This window comes from Trichechus manatus, unplaced genomic scaffold (genome assembly GCF_000243295.1).
Source record: "Trichechus manatus latirostris isolate Lorelei unplaced genomic scaffold, TriManLat1.0 scaffold00135, whole genome shotgun sequence".
NCBI classification, from domain to species: Eukaryota; Metazoa; Chordata; class Mammalia; order Sirenia; family Trichechidae; genus Trichechus; species Trichechus manatus.
The window spans coordinates 2,341,840-2,365,081 of record NW_004444071.1 but is presented as its reverse complement, the minus strand read 5'-3'; the positions used below and the strand labels follow the sequence as shown (position 1 = coordinate 2,365,081).

Below are 23,242 nucleotides of genomic sequence, written 5' to 3'. Positions count from 1 at the left end.
GATGTTGAAATAATTTCAAGTGATCCGTGATACACTTGGTGGCCAAAAACTTTAAAATATGCTAAATATTTCCTTTGTTAACATTATTAGCTATCTTCCCATTTCCCCTCATATGGTGCAAGGACAAACTTTTGCATGTCCAGTATATAATTATGAGTTAGCAGAAAGTAATGAACTTTTACTAAGTTTTTTGTTGTTCTTAAGTGTTACCGTTAAATTTGCTTCTATTCACAACAATCTTAAAACATTGGTGGATCTGATGTTTTGAATAGTAGTTGGTGCCAGAAAAATTCTTGAAGAATAAACAGGATGGGCAAATGTCATTTTAAATTCTTTGTCATTTTAAATACAGTGAAACTGATGAGAGCTGTGGAACTTGACAGGACTGCCTTATTTTTCTGGGTCTCGCAAATTTTCTGCCTTTGAGAGTGCAGTCGTACCACTTTTCTATCGCTATTAGTAGAAAATATTTGAGTTTTCCTTCTGACAGGTTTCCCCCTTACACAGGTTCCAGCTTTCACAGGGTTTACTGTATATGAAGTACACATTCATATAGAGTTTTATTATCTCTTTGTGAGCTGATACATTCCTCCCTCATTTCTTTTACTGAAATAGTAGTTTTATCATTAAAGCACAATTCCTCACCCCATTCGCATGTGAAATGTACAGTCAAAGGAGCCACCTGACCTGAGTCAATGAAATGGAGTAAAAAAAACCAGGCCAGTGGAACTAAGCAGCTTCCAAACTTGCCCTGTAAGAACTAGGGGAAAGATGGCCCCCTGTCTTCTCCCCCAGCATGGTACCTATTGGACTGACTTGATAAACTGGATGCACTAAAAAATAAAAATGTGCCTCTTGGAAGCTCATAAAAGTGTACTAGAAAAAAAGTCTCTAACATTTGATCCACACAGACTGCAGCCATTGACTTCTGGAACCAGTAGAACAGAGAACCCTTCACAGAGTAGTGGATAAATATAAAGAGCCACTTCATGTATCTCAGTGTCGGATTGGAAAAGAAAAAAAGGCAACATATTAGGAGTCTTTGTCACTGTCCACCCCTCCGTACATATCTGCCAGCTTTTGGAAGCGAGGGCCCCAGTCCCTAAGGTAATCATAGTCTTGGTCTCCATCCGCGGTCGCCGACTCCAGCGAGCTCAGAGAACCGGCCACCGAGCCGGTACCCTCGTACGCGTAGGTGGCCAAGGAGTCGTAGGGCGGGGCAGTGGGGTCCGTGTCGTTTTCCTTTAACCTTTGGTTAATGAAATCTCTGACGTCGGTGTTGTCACGAGCTGTTGGAGTTCGTCGGGGTAGAAAAAGGGCTTCGGGCACGATGTCCCTCCGTAATTTGTTGTCCTCTATGGCTTCGGGGTTTCTCAGGGTGCCAATATCAAAGGCCTGGGTGTCCTCCTCACCGCCACCTTCATCATTATAACTGACAATGTTATCTCTGATGTCCTCTTTGGAAATGATCAAAGGCTCTTTTTTCCGCTGCCGCCTCAGAGCTGCAAACAGCACCACTGTCCCTGGAAGCAGAAACAAAACAGAAAGGGAAGGGAAAGTTAATTTGCCGCCCAATTAATGTCAGGGAGAAACGCTGTGCTCGAAAGAGAAGTTTTAAAAGTTCTCTCGAAAACTGCAGACTCAACTTTTATTCCTTTAAAGGTGCACTTGTCTCCAAATATGATCAAACGGAGACCCCAAAACTGGAGTAAATATTTGTAAGAAGGTTACATTTTAAGCAGATGATAAAACACCATCACATTTTGTCAGTAGTTCTTTTTTGCTTTGAAACGGCAGACTAGTTTCAAGGTAAGGAAAAAATAAAATAAAAAAGCTCAAGCACAGTGAAAGTTCTGCAATAAGAGTGCAAATTATGCCGAACACCTAAAATGCTGGTTGTAAGGACAAGGCTGGCACCTTCGGGAATGTGTTGAAAGGTTTGCATAACTCCACATCGAAAATAACTTTTGCACTATGCCTTCTTTTAAAAGTGTAAAATTAGCTTAAAACTCAAAGTAGAGATGTAAATGTTTGCATACCTTTCTACATATAAAGAAATATTGTTACAGATGATACCTGGAGAGACCCAGATACAGTTCAGGAAGCCATTGTGGACTTTGAGTCCAGCCCATTTGAAGGGGGTAATTTTGTACAGACCAAATGATTTCTGTTTGAGCTACACAACAGTTTAAGCGAGAAAGAACTTCTTTTATCTTTCAAGGGCTCATGTCCTGTAAATTCATTGCTCAGAATGGTCATTCTTCTGATGATTCTTCCTGACTCAAATTAGAGAGAAAGCAAGAATTGTATTTAAGTGGCTCCTGGTGTTTCTTAGCACTTGGGTAGGACATATTTGGCTACCTGCAGAGTGACACATCTACAAATGGACATGGAGCCCTGATGGCACACTGGTTAAGAGCTTGGCTGCTAACCAAAAGGTCAGCAGCGCAAATCCACCAGCCGCTCCTTGGAAACCCTATGGGGCAGTAAAAGCATAGAGACATCTTAGAGAGAAAACAGCCAACCAGGGCACAAAATGCAGTGGTGAAGTGAGTTTGTCCAGGGGAATTTATCCTAGGAAGTGCCAGTTATATCTCTTTACTATCTCACCCATAACATGGTTCAATTTTTATGAGCCATGAAAATTGAATTATTGCAATAAGAATTACAGAATGATGGCTTTTCACTGGGTATGTATATATATGGGGCTCCCCGGGTAGTGCAAATGGTTAAGCGCTGGACTACTAACTGACAGGTTGGAGGTTCAGACCCACCAAGAGGCGCCTCCAGAGTAAGGCCTGGTGATCTGCTTCTGAAAGGTCACAGCCTTGAAAACCCTGTGAAGCAGTTCTATTCCGAACACACGGGGTTGCCGTGAGTCGGAATCCACTCTACGGCAAATAACGACAACAATGTACATCGACACATATAATAATGGAGATATGCACACCCATGTGTCTGTATGTGAAAACTTCAGACGTTATTAGTATTAGTAACCATAACTGGTTACATCTGTTGAAAGTTTTCCTTGTGCCAAGCACTAGGCTAAGCACTTTACATACTGTTGTTGTTATGAGGTGCCGTCGAGGTGATTCCAACTCATTACAACCCCGAGTGACAAAGTAAAACTGCCCCATAGGGTTTTCATGGCTATAATCTTTATGGGAGCAGATCATCAGATCTTTCTCCCACGGAGCCTCTGGGTGGGTTTGAGCCACAAACTTTTCGGTTAGCAGCAGAGTGCTTAGCTGTTGGGTCACTAGGGCTCCTTTAGTTTACACAGTAAATTTCATTTAAATTATTCTAATAGCCCTACAAAGTTGGTAGCATTATTATAACTCCATTTTACAGAAGACAAAATTGGGGTTTAGCAATGTCACATGGACAAGCAATTCAAAAGTAGAGATGTGACCAAATCCAGGTTGGTCACACTAAAAGCCCATACTTTTAATTACTGTGCTTTGAGGCATGTTTGGATTATAGAATATTTCTAAAGAATGTGCAATCTTGCCATTTTCAAGAGTGTGGTTGTGTAATCATACACACTTTTTTTTTTTTGCCACCAGAGTATTCCAATGCTCCATTTGTCGCCTTCATTCAGAGTATGTATCCATCCATCCATCCATCCATCCATCCATCCATCCATCCATCCATCCATCCAGTTAATAGCTATTTAGTGCCTACTTTGTGCCAGGTACTGTTCTAGGCACTATCAATAAACAGATGGATTAAAACACCCTGCCCTAAAAGAGTCAGGAAGGAATGGAGACAGAAAATAAACAATGAGCATAATAATTAGGGAAATTATTAGAAAGTGATAAGTGCTATGTAAACAAGAAAGAGTAGAGCAGAGTAAGGAGGGTGGGGGGTGTTTCTGTGTATGTGTGGGAGATGGTGCATGTTTTAGGGGAGAGGTTGCATCATTGAAGAAGTGAGATTTGAGCAAAGACATGAGGAGTTATCAAAGGAGCTATCTGGTAAAGAGTGTTCCAGGCAGAGGAAAGAGCTGGGGGTGGCCCTGGGTGGGAGTGTGCCTGGGTATTTCAGGAACAGCTAAGAGACCTTGTGGCTGGATGAGAGGGAGCTGGGGTACTGGGGAGCCTTGTAAGGCTTGGGCAGAGGGAGGCCCATGATCTCCCTTTCATGCTGATTTCCAGTGTGACCAATGACATGAATTTGCAAAACACATGGTTATAACTAAGGATGGCCTTTGGGATTAGAGAACAGAATCAAGCTAACTGTCTCGCAAAGGCTTAAACTCTGATGTACACAAGTTCATTCAGTAATTTAAGGCAAGATAGCAGGCATTTATCACTTCGTAATTCTCCCGCAACTTAATTTTCCTATGCACATCTGAAGCGATTTCCTCAAAGTACAATTGTCTAGAAACGAGGGGCCACATTCAATAAGTCAAAGGCATTTACTCACTGCCTAATTCTTCCACAGCTAAAATTGCCTGTATCTCTTATTTGGCCCCTGCACATCTAAACAGAATTTCTTGAGAGTTTAATTGTTTAAAGGGAGATCTTTCTCAGTGCTAACTTTTAAAAACTGAAAACATAATTTCTAAGCACATGGAGAAAAAATATTCTGATAAAGTGATATACTGATAAGATTCCTTCACCAGGAATGGAGCCTCCCCCTTCCCCCGCCCCTTGGCGCCAGAGGCCAGCAGTGAGGTTATTTTTGTGTTTTGGGGTACTCGGACAAATTGGTGGGGTAGTGGTTAAGAGCTATGGCTGCTAACCAAAAGGTTGGCAGTTTGAATCCACCAGTCACTCCTTGGAAACTCTACGGGGCAGTTCTACTCTGTCCTATAGGTCACTATGAGTCAGAATTGACTCGATGGCAACGGGTTTGGTTTTTTTTTTTTGGACAAATTGGTGCTCAAATCCCAAAAAACTAGAAGGCAGCAGGTCATTTGAGATCAGAAGACCTAAGTTAACTTAAATGATTTGATCCTTTTAAGCCAAGTGTTGTTGTAAGGAACGAGTTAATAAATGTGAAAGTTCTGCAAACTCTAAAGCAACATAAGAGATGTGAGATGTAGTGGTTGCTTTTACTGTTGTTTTATTTTTGTGAAATACTAGATGTCACATGATTTACTTTCTTGACTCCAGATTTCCTTCTGTATCAACGTGGCTTTCCTCTTCTGAAAAGCTCTCAAGTTTGCCTCCACTTTCCTCAGTTGTTCCATTGTAAGTTTGGGCTCTCCTCCACCCTGGCAATTGCCCTGCATTCCACAAGCTCGCAAAGGAAGGAGCATGGAAGCACCAAGCCTCTGTGGGGAGAAGACGTGGGCTCGGAACTTGTGTGACTTGGCTATGACTTAACGTCTTGGAGCCTCGGTTTTCACAGTTAAGATGCAGATAAATATACACCAGATAGTTCTGAGGATTAAGTGAGAAAAATATTTATGAAGCCCCTTTGCACAGTGCCCAGCCCACATCGTGAGCCTCCTAAAATTGCATCACATTTTTCCCTTTTTGGATTAGGTACAGAATTCCAAAGAGACTAGACAAGATGTGGGAGGCAGTGAGGCAAATTAGGAGTGATGAGGAGACAGCCCTGGTGGTGCAGTGGTTAAGTGTTTGGCTGCTAACCAAAAGGTCGGCGGTTTGAATCCACCAGGCGCTCCTTGGAAACCCTACGGGGCAGTTCTACTCTGTCCTTTAGGGTCGCTATGAGTCGGAATCGACTCGATGGCAATGGGTTTGGTTTGTTTCCGAGGAGACAGCAAACTCACTGGAGGAAGGAAATGACAAGGGCAGATAAAGTGAGTTAGTTAGAAGCAAGAAGAGGAAGAAGAAAATTAAATGGGTAGATAGCGAAGGAACGTACAAATAAACTTCATCAAATAGGAGTTGGCTCTCCTTCCATAGAAGTCCACAGAATATTACCTGAGTACAGTTTTGCCAATTCAGGGCTTCTAAAAATAATCTTTTTTTTTTTTTTTTAATCACAAAGAACATTCATGTCCTCCTTTACCCAAATTATTTTTACAGACTCACACCATTAGAAACACTGATTTGTCTTTGCACACTGTCAGTTTTTATTTATCCTCATATCTTAAAATACTTTCCTCAAATCTTAGTTGACATAGAGAATCACAGTTCTGGAGTTGAGTTTCAAGGCTTCTGTTATAATTAGCGAAGTCGATCTGGAAAGTGGAGCTCTTAAGCAGGGATCCCTAGGCATGCCGTTCCTTGAGAAATGTAGGTCCTCCTTTATTCTTCTCAAAGCCACTAGGTCTTCATTTTTAAAGAGTTTTTTCACTCCTGTGTAATCCAGGTTAATCCTGACTCCTTATTTTTTTTCATTGTGTAGGCAAGGTTTTCAAATCTTGCTTTTATTTTTGGAAGGGTTGCATTAGCTAATATTTGATTCCTTGGTTCACAAACAGGCAAGGGACTGTTCAGCAATTTGAGCTCAACTTGCGTGCTTAATAAGTTGGCTGGGAGTAAAAATTTCATTTGAATCATTGTTAGACCTTGACTTTCTCTGTTAATCACATTCATTTCTTTGTGGGGCCCAGATTTATTTCTTTCATCATAAAAGTTATTATCAAGAGTCTGAGAAATAATAGACATTATGTATGTGGCCACCAGAGAGGGAAAAAGGCAGTCATTTAAATGGGTAGGTCAAAATAAATTTGCTGAGATAAAGAAAATTGCAGAGCGTTTATTTTCCTGTGTGAAAGAGAAAAAGTCACCACCCTCCTCTTTCCCCTTTCTCCTTGATCTTTAAACTTTGCCTTTGTAGAAACAGCATCATATACTCCATGCTCGACAACTTCCACTTGTTAAAACTACACAATGTTTTGCCAGATTAAATATTAAACAAGAAATGAAACGAAAAGGGCATATTTATATTGCCCTCCAATCCCACCGAGATTCATCCCAAGAATTTTAATAGACAAGAGATTGTTTTGGAGGAAGGATTCCCAGGTAGGCAAAGACATGGGCAAGTTTCACAACTGTATCAGTCTCCAAAGCCATTTTCAAGCAAAAACGAATTCAGGGTCGAACAATACACATTCTCAGCATGTAACTCTACTCACCTAGATCAGGCTGTATGCCTTACTGGGGGAGGCGGATAAATCTAGAGTGTCACAGCTACAGTGTGTGCCCCACACCATGGGGAGATGGGATGTAGGGAGAACCAGTTTACCTAGTAGAATCACGATGCACAGAAGGATGGCAACCAGAGCCCCCGTGCTGAGCCCCGTGGGGTGGATGAGGGCCTCCGCATGGCAGGACTGCATGTTTCCGTGGAGGTCACATGCACAGACCCGGACAGTCACTGTCCCAGTGCTGCTTTGGACTGGGTAGTCGTTGTCTGAGATGACCACAGGCAGGAGATAAGTGCTCATCTCTTGTCTGTTATAGCCATTTTTCCGAGTGAAGATTCCTGCGGTGTTGTCTGGAACCAGAAAGCAAAGTGGTGAATGTATGTGGGTACCACACAACGTATTGGATCAACTGTGATAGGAATAGATAGATCTAGATTTAGACATGTAGACAAAGAATGTAACTTGTGCTCATTTATTTACCTTTGTTGTCTTGAATGGTGAAGTTTGAGCCACTGGCTACTTCCGGGGCCAAAGAGAATGAGAATTGGTGCCCACTATAGGGGTCATCCTTGTCAATGGCATGTAGGGTCTGAATCAACTAAAATGAAACCATAAAGCAGCAGTAGAATTTTGCTAACTCAGAAGTATTTCTTACAGTTTTGTAGTAAATTGTTTGACTAAATGATTTTCATTTTGATTTAAACAATGATTTCTTAACTACAACAAAACTAAAATAAATGATAAAAAATGGTAATTTAAAAAAAAAACAATGAATACACTCTCTTCAAAGAACTGATGGGTTGGAAAATCATAGAGCAGGGGATAATCCTTTGTTGTGGGGTCTGTCCTATGCATCGTAGGATGTTGAGCAGCATACCTGGCCTCTACCTACTCAGTACCAGTTGTACCCTCCTAGTTGTGAAAATCAAAAATGTCTCCAGACATTGCCAAATATCTCCCGGGGGGCAAAATCACCCCCAGTTGAGAAACATTGCTCTAGACTGATGGAAAGCTTTAAAATATCACAATTATCTATGATGGTTGACAACGCTGAATTTTACCTGAACCCTGTGATCTTGGAAACAGTGCCCTTTAAAGAAAGCTCCCCACCCTTTGGGTTATGGAAAACAGCTTACTGCAAAGAGCCCTCTTCCCCATATGACTTAGGTAAGACTCATAGATGCCTCCTTGTTTACCTGTGACAATTGCCAGATATAAACCCTCCAAATTCCCATTCTTGGCCTCAGAAATGATTAACTGAACTGCTGGTCGCCACTGATCAATCAGAAACAAAATGCTCATTAAGCAAACATTGGTAAAGCTTCTCTCCTTTCCCAGGTCCCTGCATTTTGGCCCACCTTCAGCCAGAGCCAACATACCACCCTTCCTTAAGGGTCCCTCCCTGAAAATAGGCTGGCCTCAGCGTAAAACATCCTCTAATTTACTAACTGATCACACCACCCTTTCATTGTACTTCTCCACACCTGGCTCCTTCTAGTGCTGTTTACTCTCACCTCTGTGAAAGACAAACTCATTGTGCCTAACTCTTGGGATGGTTGCTGATCTTACGGTCAGAGTGTTCTCCCTATTGCAATAGACCCCTCTTCCAATGTAATTAATTGTTCCTTTCCTGCTTGCAGTGGTCTTTCTTTCTGAAAAGAGTCTTTCCCTATCTAAGTCTGGATTTGTTTATTATTTGATACAACATTGCAGCTTAACAAAATGGAGGCACTATTTGGACAGCTTGTTTAGAAATGCCGGCTTGCCATATGTATAAGCCATCTACTTTCAGAAAAGCTAAAAAGAAAACGAGCATATAAAACGTAGTAACTTTAGCTTCCTACTTTAACATGCGCCTTAACATGCACTTCTATTTTGATGAACTGTAACATAATTTTTATATCACTGGCATCTATTTCAGGTGGGAACAAATGTGGAAAACTGTAAAACATTCAATTCATAGTATTACTTGTACAAATAGACAATGTGAATAAGTGAAAATATGAATAACAGGTACTTGTAAAATATGTTCTAGGTATTACTTCCATGTATATGTGGTAATTAAACCTATCTGCTCACCAATAAATGTTTTTCCAATAAAGCTATGACTAATATATTTTAATGAAAACTTAAGACCAATTTGGAATAGCATTAAGTCTTTCAGACAATGAACTTCCAAGTTCTTAAAAACTGTTTGTTTTCTTATGCAAGTTCAAACATTAGTCCTGGTTCTTGTTTATAGTATTAATTTCCTTAACATTCACTTCATAGATAATTCAGGACTAGCTCTCAGCTCTGTGTATCAACTGAATTATTAGAAGAGCTAAATTAATCTGACTTTAAATTTGAATATGCTTTCTTATGAAACTCACCTGATCTGCCTTTGCTTTTTCACAGACGAAGGTTTCATAGAATTCAGCAAATTCTGGGGCATTATCATTGACATCTAGAACTTTAATATACAGAGGTACTCGGCTGCTTTGCTTTGGATTATCTGCAACATGCCAAAAGAAAGGAAAATGCATGTATATGTTGATCATTAATTCTCAGTAGGCAACACGTACATACTCCTTCATTCTCATTCATGCAGTCTAGAGTTGCCGAGGTGGCTGTGAGTGTCACGGGTTAACGTGGTCACAAGAAAGAAGAAGTAGATACGTCTAGAGTTAAGATATACCTGATGAAAACAGGAGACAAAGCTACTGGTGTTGATATAGTACAACTGCATAATGTTATTGTCGTTAGTTGCTGTCAAGTCAGCTCCCACTTATGGTGACCCTATGCACAACAGGGCAAAACACTGCCTAGTCTTGTGCCATCTTCATGACCATTGATGTTTGAGTCTATTGTTGCGCCTATTGCATAGTGCCTTCCAGCCTAGGGGGCTCGTCTTCCAGCACTGTATCAGACAATATTCTATTGTGATCCATAAGGTTTTCATTGACTGATTTTTGTACGTAGATTGCCAGGCCTTGCTTTCGAGTTTGTCTTAGTCTGGAAGCTCTGCTGAAACTTGTCCACCATGGATGATGACCCTGCTCATGTTTGAAATACCGGTGGCCTAGCTTCCAGCATCATAGCAATATGCAAGCCGCCATGTTAATCAAACTAACAGATGAATGGTGGATAACTATATAATAAACCCTAGGATAACACAAAATAAAGACAAGCTACCAGAAGAGGCATTCTAGAGGCAGATTTTAAAGGAAGTCAAAGAAATAGGCTGATGGAAAACACAGACAAAAGGAAGGTGATGGGGAGGTGGGGTGGGAGGTATGGATGAGGCACCAGAAAACCAAAGGATTGCTATTGGTCTTTAGTGTTTCAGTTTGAGTGCTGAACAAGAGCTAGACATTATGCCAAGCACTTTGCTATATTATCTTATTTAATCCTTACAAACTTTTCACGTAGGTACAGACATTGCCCCATTTTATAGATGAGAAAACTAAGGCAGAGAAAAGTTAAGTAATATATTCAAATTCACAGAGCTAGTAAGAATGGAGCCTGGATTCATACTTGGGTCTGCCTGACTCCAAAGCCCAGACTGTTTACTTAGAATAATGATAGAGCAGAATCTATGTTTGAAGACCTGACATAAATGAAGTATTTCATTTGTCTCCCATGATAGATTTCCAGGATAGCATGGAAAACAGATTCCTGGAATAACAATCAGGAGATGCGACCTCTCACCCCAGCTCTAGTTCATTCACTTCATTCATATGTTCATTCATTTGTTCACTCTATAAATATTTAGTGAGTGTCTAATATGTGCCAGCCACTATTATGGTGCTGAGACACACAGGGAACATCACAAACATCCTTCTTCCTGGACCTGTAGCCGGTTGCCATTGAGTCAGTTCTGCCTCATGGTGACCCCATGTGTGTCAGAGTAGAACTCTTTTCCAGTGGTTGATTTTTCAGAATAGTCACCAGGCCTTTCTCCTGAGTACCTCTGGTTGGACTCAAAACTTCCAACCTTTCTGTTAGCAGTGGAGCACATTAACTGTTTGCACCACTCAGGGACTGCCTGCTTCCTGGAGCTTTAATTCTAATAGAGGTAGAGAAACCGTAAACACAAATATATAACGTGTCAGCTGGTGGTAAGTTGTCATGTATTAAATTGTGTCCCCCCAAAAATACGTGTATCAATTTGGCTGGGCCATGATTTCCAGTATTGTGTGGTTGTCCTCCATTTTATGATTGTAATTTTATGTTAAAGAGGATTAGGGCGGGATTGTGATACCCTTTCTAAGGTTACATCCCTGATCCAATGTAAAGGGAAGCAAGCAGAGAGTGGAGGACCTCATACCACCAAGAAAGCAGTGCCAGGAGCAGAGCGTGTCCTTTGGACCTGGAGTCCTGTGCAGAGAAGCTCCTAGTCCTGGGGAAGATTGACGAGGGCCCACAGAGAGAGAAAGCCTTCCCCTGGAATTGACGCCCTGAATTTGGACTTTAAGCCTACTTTACTGTGAGGAAATAAACTTCTCTTTGTTAAAGTCATCCACTTGTGGTATTTTTGTTATAGCAGCACTAGATGACTAAGACATAAGTGCTATGGAAATTAAACAAAGAGAGATAGAGGTGTTACTTTAAATAGGTGAACAGGGACAGCTTCTCTGATGAAATGACATTTACATAGAGACATGAATGAAGAGGATGAAGGTATGTGAATATTTCTGGCTGTCCAGGTAGAAGAAACAGGAAATGCAAAGGCCCTGGAGTGGGAGCGAGCTGGTCTTATACAAGCTCTTGGCTTCCGTTACATCAAAGGTAATTAAGAAGTTTGGACAATAAAATTCCTACAGTCCCTTGCATCTAAAATTTTATTCACACTATTCCTCAAAAGTTAGAGTTGCTGAAGCTGAACCTTTAAAAGATCTTAATCACGAATATTTTCAAATAAGTCATAGAAATATTAAATCTTAAAACAGAAATTTTAAGGCCCAAAGCTTAAAATACTTATGAAATGACTATTTCAGTAAAACATAAACTAGAATGAGATCCTCCACAAAAAAGCTTAAATAAATTTCATGAAGTTATATAAATGGCCCTTTTTAGTGAGAAATAATTTTGTAATTTTAAAGCTTTTAGTGTGCTCTGTCACTGGTACCCACATCAGTACCTTCACATACATTCTGAAGAGCAAATTCTTACCCAACAAATTTATAATGAGCTGAATGAGGTGTCCTTATCACTATCAAAAAGCAATGCTTTGTTTGGCCCATATTCGTTATATATTATTCCACCCAATATCCTTCAGCCACTTCAAATCTCATGAGTTACGTTGACAAAGAATACAACTGTAATACACCATATGATGTGGAATATTTCACACTAGATACCCAAACAGAGCTAAAAATGTTAAGGACTTTTAAAATTGAAAACTAAAGATGAGCTATAATCCAAAAGCCTTAAAAAAATTTTTTTTAGACATTATTTTAAAGATTATACTTCTTTTATGCACTTAGGTCTACACATTGTGTTTACACAATTTTCATTGCATAGAAAAATTTTCATTTAAGCACTCTTTTGGCACTATATTGCTTTGCCTTAAATTTCAGAAAGACTGCTATGGTAATTTATTCTAAACATTTTATTGATCACTTGATGGTTTGTATCGCTCACTTTCATGTACCATGAAAAAGTGGAAATTTGTGATTCTTCACTAAAGATTTTGAAATAGAAATTCCATAGAAATCTTGAGGATGAATATCCAAAAGATTTCTAAATAATGACTACATTTTAGAGTATACTTGACCTTCCCACACACAATTTCTAACATAATTGATTCCATGTTTCAGCTGCCTTTGTAATGCTTTGATTTATAAGGTTTTTGGAGTAAAATTCAACATGTACAATCTCAATCTCCTTTGTGAGAGGTATTCGCATTTTACTGTTTGCAAGCTGCAGAATTTCCACAGTTGCCCCTCTATTTATGAATGAAGCAACATATGTCTAGAAGAAACATTACTGCAAACTGTGGCTGGGCTCTTTCTCTCAATATGTATTCAGCAGGATCATCACTACATGGTGAGGAGTTTCAGCGGTGCTCCATGAGCCCTTGCTGGGACAGCCGCTCCATCAACCAGGGACAGCAGCAACATTAGGTTGGACTTACTGATCTCAGTTGCTATCACTGTAATGTTGTGCCACAGCAGTGTTTCTCGGTCAAGAAGTTTTGATGTAAAAATCGAACCATTTCCAGAATCAATGTTGAATATTCGGTCCATGTCTGTGTGACGATCGACAGAATACCTGAAAATGGGGAAAGAATTTAGAAAGGGTTTCTTTGTGTTTGCTACTCTCATATCTTAAAATTATTCACAGAGTACCTGTTATATTAATTTTTTTCTACTTTGTAGTGCCTATTTGCATATCTATAATTTAACATTAAACAAAATAGTCTGAAAAATTAGTTCTTTACCATTGAGGTACTAACAGTAAACCTGCTAGGCAAGTTAGATGATCTTGAGAATCACCACTAACATTTCTTTTTTATATGTAATTTGGATCCGGTTTATGTAGTAATTGTTACATTTTAAGTCAAGTTTTTAGAACCTCACAACTTTAATGTGTATGTGGCAAGAGAATGTTTAACAAAGATCACTAATTGATTGAGCTGCCACACACAGATAGAAGAGGAATAAACACAGGATTTGGGGAAGATCGTCAGTTCTATTTTTGATACGTTGAGTTGAGGAAAGTCCAGAGGGAGATACCTAATCTGATAAAGATCTTGATTGGCAATATAGATTTCCTACTCAATGTCAAGGGGGAAAAGTGCTAAGGACAGAATCACTTAAAGACCAATGGAAGAACAGAAACCCACAAGGACTGGAAGCGTACCTAAAACAGAGTAGAAACTCAATAAATATTTAAGAAAGGAAGTTTCGAGAAAGCCTAAGGAAACCAAGAGTGGCATCTTAGAAATCAAAGAAGTAAAGTCTTTAACACCAAAACTGATGGAAGACTAGTCAATTCTGAGAAATGTTTTCTTATTTATAAATTTATTGTTAGTTATTGGAATAGCAACATACGTGTGTATGTGTACTCTCTTTAAAATTTTCATTTTGGGGGACTTTAAAGAGCAAGAAATTGCCAATTTCAGCTGGAGTCTTGAAAATTATATCATGGTAGGAGATTTAGAAACATAGACTCAGTAGAAATATAATGGAAGGAAATTACCTAAGTCGTCCTACACATGTGGAATTATCATGATTGCTCTAAGAAAAATAGATGCTTGTTACCAACTTTCAGAGGAATACCATCTCCAACAGTCCATTTCAGTTAATTATTTTGCTTTAAAATATAACTAGTGAGTTATAATAACATATTTTAATAAAGTTAATTTTTGTCATCTAAAGCAGTTGCTGTTAAGTCGATTCCAACTCATGGTGACCCCATGTGTGTCAGAGTAGAACTATACTCCATAGAGTTTTCAATGGCCTGTTTTTTTGGAAGTAGATTGCCAGACCTTTCTCATCAGGAGACTCTGGGTGAACTTGAATCTCCAACCTTTCAAGCACGTTAACCATTGGCACCAACCAGAGACTCCTTTTGTTAAACCTGTTGCCATTGAGTCAATTCAGATTCATAGTGACCCTATAGGACAGAGTAGAACTGCCCCATAGGGTTTCCAAGGAGCGCCTGGTGGATTTGAACTGCCGACCTTTTGGTTAGCAGTCAAAGTCTTAACCACTATACCACCAGGGTTTGTTATCTAGTGAGGTCTAAATTATTGTAAGCTATTTAAATCTGATTTTAAAAAGAAGTAATAAAGTTCACAAAGGACACGTATATCAAGTTGGGTTGGAATTCATTTTCAATTTATATCTACCTGAGATATTTATCATCAGAAAGGTTGAAACAGATGAAAAAGTTGTTTATTTCATTTATGTCATGAATCAACATTTATTAGAAATTTAGGCAACCACATGAAACTTACTTGATCATCTTTCTTCCTTTTTAATTTGAAAATGATGAATATTTATAGCATATAATTACCAAAAAGGAAATCTCAATCTCCATAGACTTTGTAAGAAATTTATAATTATCTACACACATATTTTTTTTCCCTCATGAAAAATGTCAAAAGTAAGACATGCTGCTTGTTGCTTTTATAAGCTTTTACAATTATATACAGCAGCAAGCTTTTTCTTTGGCTCTTTTCCTCCTGCTATGTTTTAAGTTTTACAAGTATTTATATTTTCCCATCAAGTCTTAAAATATGAGCAAGAGGTGAGGAATTTTCAGTTGAAGGTGGCTTTTGATTTTAAAGAGAAAGTAACAATTTAGGACATACAAAAACTATATTTTCTCTTCATTGGGAGACTTAAAAATGAATAGGAAATGTAAAAGGCCCACATTTGTTTAGGAAAGATGCTATCACACAAAGCCTTATTTGTTTGTTGCTATTCTTTCCAAAGTAATTCCAGTTTATATCAAGGACACCTACCGTCCAGTCACATTAATTGTAGACATCACTGATAAGGAACAAGAGTGATCAATCCCAGCTGATTACAACAGACCATTCTGCTAGGTAACTCTCCCCTTGCCTCCCCACCCCCACCCCCACCCCAAGACTGAATTGTACTCTGTGGTTCAATAATTTGTCTTCTCATGTAGCTGAGAGGAGGCAGTCTTTCGGATGGCCCAAAGGGGTATAATTACTCTCTGTTCCTTGCTCCCCACTAGCATCTTTGGGCTTCGGGGCAAACCATTGCACTTCCCCTTTGAAGCCTAATGGTTTGTCAGAATAAGCAGTAGGGCTACAGAGATACAATTCCAGGCTAACAATTGCAGGCTCGCACCCCCATGTCAGATTACCCCCCTCTTCGGGTGATCAGGTGGGAAAATTTGCACTGCACTATGTGTAATGAAATATACAACCCATGGAATATAAAACTGGGTAGGGCAAGATCCTTGAGGTCCTTCGTCCATGCTACAAGGAGAAGGGCCACCCGTGGAAGTTTTCCATCCCGCCCAGACAGCTTTTGAGCCAGGGAGGACCGCTCGTGATGGAACTTTCCCTGTTGTACATTGTCTGTTGTCTGTGACTAATTAAAACAGCTTTCACTATTGCCAACAGCATGTCTGTGTCTTGTGGGTACAACCTGATCAGGATAATGGATATAACACCCATGGAGAGGCTGGTGGAATTCTCATGCTAGTACTCTGTATGTACCAATGGAAGGCTTGCAAAAAAAACTTCAAAATTAGCTGACACTCAACCCACTTTGACAAGCTAGTTTTGTCCTCTCATAAAAAATAAAATAATGCAGTGGATAAAATTAGTATTCTGTATTAAATGAGTAATATAGACATAGAAATATGGCCTAAATTCCCAGAAGGCATTATCTCTTTCATTGAAAAACATGTTGTCTGAACAAAGAAGTAACAAAATGCACATATTTGTAAACTTTCAGCACTCATGCTTATAAATTGGACTTGACATTGACTGGCTGAGATTGTTTCTTATGCAATTAGAACAAATTCCAAGTGACCTAATAATTGTGAAAGTACTAAAAATTAATTGTTCTAGGCAGGTGAAAGCCATCATTCACTTTTGTCTTATTGACAATATTAAATGTGTACAGAGGAACATTTGGTCCATAGAGTTCATATGTGGCTACTGTGAGTTGACCATACTCCAAGGTGTCCATGGCTATTCTAGTACAACGATAAAATAACAGACTCTGTTTTCCCAATGTTTAAAATTATTCTCTGAGATAAGTAGGGCATTTTTGTGTTTTATATGTGGGGCTTGTCATAAGGTTTCATTTGAACAAAAGGCTCAATGGCTAAGAAATTAGAAAAAGCCTATCTGACAGGCTCAAATTCTTTTATCTGCAAATATCTAATACTCTCCATGTAGCAGCCAATAGGATCTTTTTAAAATATAGTTTTGGATTATTAACTCTTCTATTAAATTCTCACTAATGGTTCCCATTTCAATCAGAATAAAAACCCATTGCCATCAAGTCAATTCTGACTCATAGTGACCCTATGAGTAGAACTGTCCCACAGGGTTTCTAACTGCTGACCTTTTGGTTAGCAGCCGAGCTCTTAACCACTGTACCACCAGGGCCCCTCAGTCAGAATAGAATACAGTTTTTGTCATGGCTGACACACCCCTGTGTGAGCCACCATGTTCACCACTCCACGAAACCTCCCCCTTCGCTCACTCTCTTCCAGTCAAGTAGGCTCCTTGCTGATCCTTGAACATGCTAAGCCTGCTCTGGTCTCAGACCTTACTATTGCTTTTTCCTCTTTTTGGGATGTTCTTACCACTAGATATCAGTGTGCCTTCCACCCACCCACACTTCATTAAAATCTCTACTCAAGTGACTCACCACCGCTGAGGCCAAGTCTGGCAGTGCTGTCTAAAATAGTACCCCAAAGACTCTCTGTTCCCGTCCTCTGCTTTATTTTTTGGCTTAGAATTTATTTTCACCTGGAATACTATACACTTATAATATTATAATTATTTATTATCAATACGTCCCCATTAGAATGTAAGCTCCAGGAGTTCAGAACTTTGTGCTGTTCTCTGTTGTATCCTTAGTGTCTAGAACATGCCTGGCACATAGGAGGGCCCCAGGATATACGTGTAGACTGCCTGAGAAGAGTTCCTCCAGTTTTTAAGGCTGCTTACGTTATTTATGGGGAATAATTTGCACAATGATATTCTGGCTTAGCAATTCTCTCATTTAACCAACTAAGCTACTGGCTGAAGGCTGGAGGTTGGTTGACTCCAATGCTTTCACGATAGGATTCTAGAATTCTGAAGCATCAGTGGCTCCAAAGAGTAATGAGCCTTTACTGGAGCATGATTTACAAGGAAGGTACAAGGGAAGTATGGGGAAAATAGAGCTTGCTTACGTAGTATAAATTGTGATTCAGCTCTATTAATTTCCCCAGGATTTCATAGATATATATCATGAAACAGAGTTCATGTTTTTATTCAAGTTGGCAAAAGAAAAAAATATGCATCCAAATGGAGCATAATTCTGCCCTAAGTGTTACATGATAGGCTCTTTTACGTTTGAAAAACAGACTCTCAAGCCCAGTGCCTTGTTTGTTAAAAACCACAGTATTTCCTCCACATTACACTTGAGCAAATCTAAGACCTTAGAAGAAATCCCAGGCCATTCAACTGCTTTACCTTATACCACTTCTACGTAAGCAGTAAACTTTTTATAGCTCATTTATATATACATTTTTAAAAATTGTGTTTTTCAGGTTTATGCTACAGCTAAAAAATATTTATGTAGTGAGCAAGGAGAGTAACGGTGTTGTTTAGAGTAGTTTTTCAGGAAAACACCACCGTCTAGTTGGATAAAAGGGACTCATCCATTCCAACTTGAAGGCAGATACTTAAATGTAAATGAACTGAAACTTATAACAGAGACACGTTGTAGAAGTGTGCTTACCTGACGGGATTCCTGGCAGCATCTGGATCTTGGGCCGTGACTGAGCCTATCGTCGTGTTTATGTGAGCATCTTCTCTTATCTGTAGGATGTAGGCCAGTTTGCTGAAGACAGGAGGCTCGTCTACATCGTCCACCATAATTCTAACTGTGGCCGAATCTTTGAATGGGCCCAGGTAGAGAAAACGGGGTTCAACGTGAGGGTTGGAGGCTTCCACTTTGAGGGTGTACACTTTCTTCTTTTCAAAGTCCAAAAGCTTAGAAAGAAAAAGGACATCTTTCAAGCAGCTAAGACACAGAAAGCCAAGACATGAACCAGTTTTTGTGCAAATCACAGATAAATGAATGTGATCATATTGCTCATGACACATTAATGTGATACTGGGCAAAGGCATGAAAGATAAAATGTAATTACTTTTTCCCTACACACAGACGACAGGGCGGGAAGCAATTATAAAGTCTGCAAAGGAGTTCAGATGCCACACAACCCTGATAAAAGTGTGGGCTGAATCCATGCCCGCTGTTGACTTGGACATGGGTGGTGAGGTGCAGGGCGTCGTACTGGGCAGGAAAGGGAATCTGGAAGCAAGAGTCTGTTACAGATCCTTGTTTCGTTTTGTCTTTTAAATCCTTATATTGGACTAGAGGGGGCCATGCCAGAGGCAAGGTGGCAAATATGCAGCTGATTATTCTATGTCAGATGTTCTCACAGCTGGCTTTAATTAGAACTACCTGAGGAGGGTTGAAAAGTTGTCAAGGTCTGGTCCCTAGCCTGGAGCATTAAACCAGAATATATGGAGTGGGGATGGGAGTCTGTATACGTATACATATTTTTTTACTGGTGGTAAAAATGTATGTGACTCAGTATTTGCCAGTTCAACATTTTTTACATGTAGGGTTCAGTGACATTGATTACATTAATTGTGACGTGCAACCATCACCTATCTGTTGCCAAATTTTCCATCACCATTAACATACTCATTGCTTCCTAAACAATGGGGTACCTGTATTTTTAAACATCTCCCCAGTGGTTTTATGTGCAGCCAGAATTGAGAATCACAGGTTTGCATCAGGATTCCCTCTTCTTTTAATAGATTTTTTTTTTGTTTTGCGTGAGATGATACGGTATCCCAAATGATATCCTGATACGGGCATTGGGCTAATTATTTGCCAAAGAAGAGTGATCATTGTTGTCAAAGGTCTTTAGGAAAAGTGTCTCTGCTTCTGGAGACAGAGTGAACCCAAATGCTCATTGCTGACTTTTAGTTTTAGATGATAATATGACAAGGCTCACTAAAACCCAATTAATCAAGATGTTAGTGAATGTGATTTAGTCTGCTAGGCAAAATTTCAGTTTGAATCTGATAAGGCACCAAGAAAATGTAAAAGGTTAATGTACACTAATGAGCCTCCTAATTATGTTATAGTATAAAACATCAGTCTGGGTGTCACTTAAACATGTTTTATTGTGTTTCCAGATATTAAGCCATGTAATCCAAAGCTTAAGAAAAAGTGTTGTTATTTATAACCAGATATGCTTGTAATTTACCAGCAAACATGCTAGTGTGCTAAAGGAGAGGGAAAGTATTACACTATACGTGAAAAAAAGTGAAATCATTTAAAAATTTAACAAAATAAATATTATTTTAGCCCCAAAGTACAATATTGATTGGGTTACATTTTTGGTCACACTTTTATATATTGCATTGTGATGCTAGACAATTATGGGGGATAAATAATGAGTAAGTACAGAGGGAAAAACTACAAATTCAGAACGTAAGAAATTTATCATTGTGGTGTTATAAAAAGTAGCTAAAAAGGTGGTTAGAAGTTTGTGTTATTAATTTATTTTTGTGAGTACTGATAAATGTGATCTTTATAAATTCTCTGTTTCAGGCCACCTTGATCACTGTGGCTTGTATTACTGTTTTCCAATGCGTGTATCACAATTTGTAGTTAGACATTTTTTTTTTTTTTGCCCATTTCCTTCCTTTTTCTCTTTCCCTCGCTAGACTAGAAATTCCACAAGAGCAGAGGCCATCGTGTTGTACGTGCCATTGCACTGCCACCACCTACAGCCATGTCTGGCACTATTTGTTTATTGTTCATTTATATGATTTATTTGATGTATTTTTATGTATATAATTTGTTTATGTTACTTACCAAAAAAACAAACAGAAAACAAAACAAAAACCCATTGCTGTCGAGTTAATTCCCAGTCATAGCCACCCTATGGGACAGAGTAGAACTGCCCCATACGGTTTCCAAGGAGCAGCTGGTGGATTCCAACTGTCAACTTTTTGGTTAGCAGCTGAGCTCTCAACCACTATGCCACCAGGGATCTGATACTACTTACTTAAAAACCCATTGCCATTGAGTCAATTCCCAGTCATAGCGACCCTATAGGACAGAGTAGAACTGCCTCAGGGTTTCCAAGGGGCAGCTGGTGGATCAGAACTGCCAACCTTTTGGTTAGCAGCCATAGCTCTTAACGACTATACCACCAGGATTTCCATTACTTACTTAGGAGGTTCTTAATAAAAAAATACTGAAAGTATGGAAATAATGAATGCTTAAAATTATTTTGCACCTCTAAAAGCCAACCAAAGAGGTCTCAGTGTGATTTGAATCAGTCTTTTGTTTACTAATTAGAAAAAATAAAAATCAAAAGGAATGTTGTATGTGAGATGTAATTGCACTCAGTAACCTGGAAACCAGAAAATGAAACACGTTTATTTGTACGGTATTTAAAAAAAAGGCATCACCTTTTTGACAGTTATGATCCCTTCCTGGGTGTCCTGGTCAGTGATGACGTCAAACATGTCCAGCCCCTCTCCCTCTGTGATGCTGTACTCAATCTCAGCATTCTCCCCCACATCAGCGTCGCTGGCTTTGATCCTGCCAATTGGTGTACCCAGTGGGGAAGATTCAGGGGTTTTAAACTGGTATGTACCTATTAATCACCAGACAGATATAAGTCAAACATAGCCTAAGCATACTCTATCACAACCAAAAAATATATGTATATACATTTTTTCTAACAGTTCTTTCAGACATTACCACAGATGCAGGCAGATTTGTGCTTTACTCAAAATAATTAATGGTGTCCTATTCTCCTTACGTTGTTACTTTCATGATGGGTAAGGATATTTCTTCTCTTTCATGACCTGTCTCCTTGCAAATGGTGAGCATTTTTCTTGTCCTGTAAACAGGCTTCAAAGTTTATGGTGTGATTGTGAGAATGACTGAACTGCAAGAGCAGGGCACAGAAGGTTTCAGAGCCTCTGTTAGTGTGATCTAACAGAAAGAATATAAACGAACTTAACCTAAACGGTGACTGTAAGCCAACTACTAGGTATTCTTTAAAGGAGTGCTTTTTACCATTGCTAATAATAAGGCGGAAATAAATTACAGCAGTTTGGAGGATGTATCCAAGTAGACATTCTTTCCCCTATCCATGGAGCTGGGTCTAGCTGCAGAGTTAGGGATATAGGTAAATATGTTATGTGATAAAGCTCTTTTATTTTCTTTTGACTAATTCTTTTACGTTTTATTACAGTTGTTTTTTCTATACATAGATTTCTTCCATAGTTGGATTTGTATTACTAACTCAAAACTTATATTTAAGAGATATACATTTTTCTTATATCCTTATGATGCAAAATTAGTTCAAGCAGACTACATGTGAGTTTCCATTTAGATCTGCCAGGCCAGCATGTATTTAGAACCAAAAAATAAAATGGCAAAAACAAAACTTATGCCATTCTCAGCCATTATATTTTGCCAGTCATTCATGCTAATAGTTTTGGAAAAAAATTAAACAGACTATGACACCACTAAAATATAATGATCCAATAATATCAATCCCCTAAGTATTGGGCTTATCCTTGGTAAAATGGTAAGACAGGCCAAGTTTTTCTCTAGGGTATTCAATTACCATTTTAGAGGCTTCCTATTGGTTCGAGTCCACCCAGAGGCACCTTAGAAGAAAGGCCTGGAAATCTTCAAAAAAATCAGCCACTAAAAACCCTATGGAGTATAGTTCTACTCCAACACACATGGAGTGAGTCACCATCTGTCAGAACTGACTTGATAGCAACTGGTACCCCATTTGACATTCTCTCTTCCCTTGCCTTGGCACATTGTCCAGTAACCACTCACATGCTATCCAAAGAGACAGCAGAGTGAGCTAAGGGTCTCACTGGTACCAAGCTGCTGGTGAATCCTTGTTATCCTTCTATGGGGCATCTCCATATTGAGAAAGAGATTTTTGGGCAAAGTGTTGGTTATCCTGGTATTTTCATTTCAGGCCTCTGTGGGGGAAACTTTGGGGCTTATAAAACCTTTCTTCTACCCATCAAATCAGAAGTTAGTTATTCTGTTTTTTATCTTTAGCTAACTCTGATGAAATATGTAAACAAATAAAGAAAATAAAACTATTTCCTGTTCATGCATGTCTATCTCCATTCTAAAAGAAACCCACGTTAGCTGATCATCCTTAAAAACTGCCATGATTGAGTGAACAGTTTGTGTTCCCTGGAAGACAGGACTCCGGTAACTCAGGAGATCATGGTCAGAAAGGGATTTTGTTTTAGAACAAAAATTGCATTAAAATCACTTGGGCTGCTCTACTTAAAAGGGTGCTTGGTACAAAGTGGGCGTTCGTGAATGTTGTTATTCTCTTTTTCCCCATCCTACCTAATCATGAGAGTTAATGATTTAGAGATGACTTTTGGTATCC

At 39.2% G+C, this 23,242-nt stretch overlaps 1 protein-coding gene across 1 annotated transcript in view; it reads right to left on the bottom strand.

The window, feature by feature from the left end:
• Positions 1-747: 747 nt before the first annotated feature.
• Positions 748-23,242, bottom strand: part of CDH6 (cadherin 6) — a 147,354-nt gene continuing 124,859 nt past the window's right edge. The window contains exons 6-12 of the mRNA XM_004385218.1: positions 21,267-21,454; positions 18,505-18,758; positions 13,191-13,327; positions 9,445-9,566; positions 7,553-7,670; positions 7,171-7,422; positions 748-1,523 (exon numbers count right to left, since the gene is read on the bottom strand). Of these exons, the coding sequence (XP_004385275.1) occupies positions 1,033-1,523; positions 7,171-7,422; positions 7,553-7,670; positions 9,445-9,566; positions 13,191-13,327; positions 18,505-18,758; positions 21,267-21,454 (1,562 nt within the window). The 3' untranslated portion in view covers positions 748-1,032. The remainder of the gene's footprint in view (positions 1,524-7,170; positions 7,423-7,552; positions 7,671-9,444; positions 9,567-13,190; positions 13,328-18,504; positions 18,759-21,266; positions 21,455-23,242) is intronic.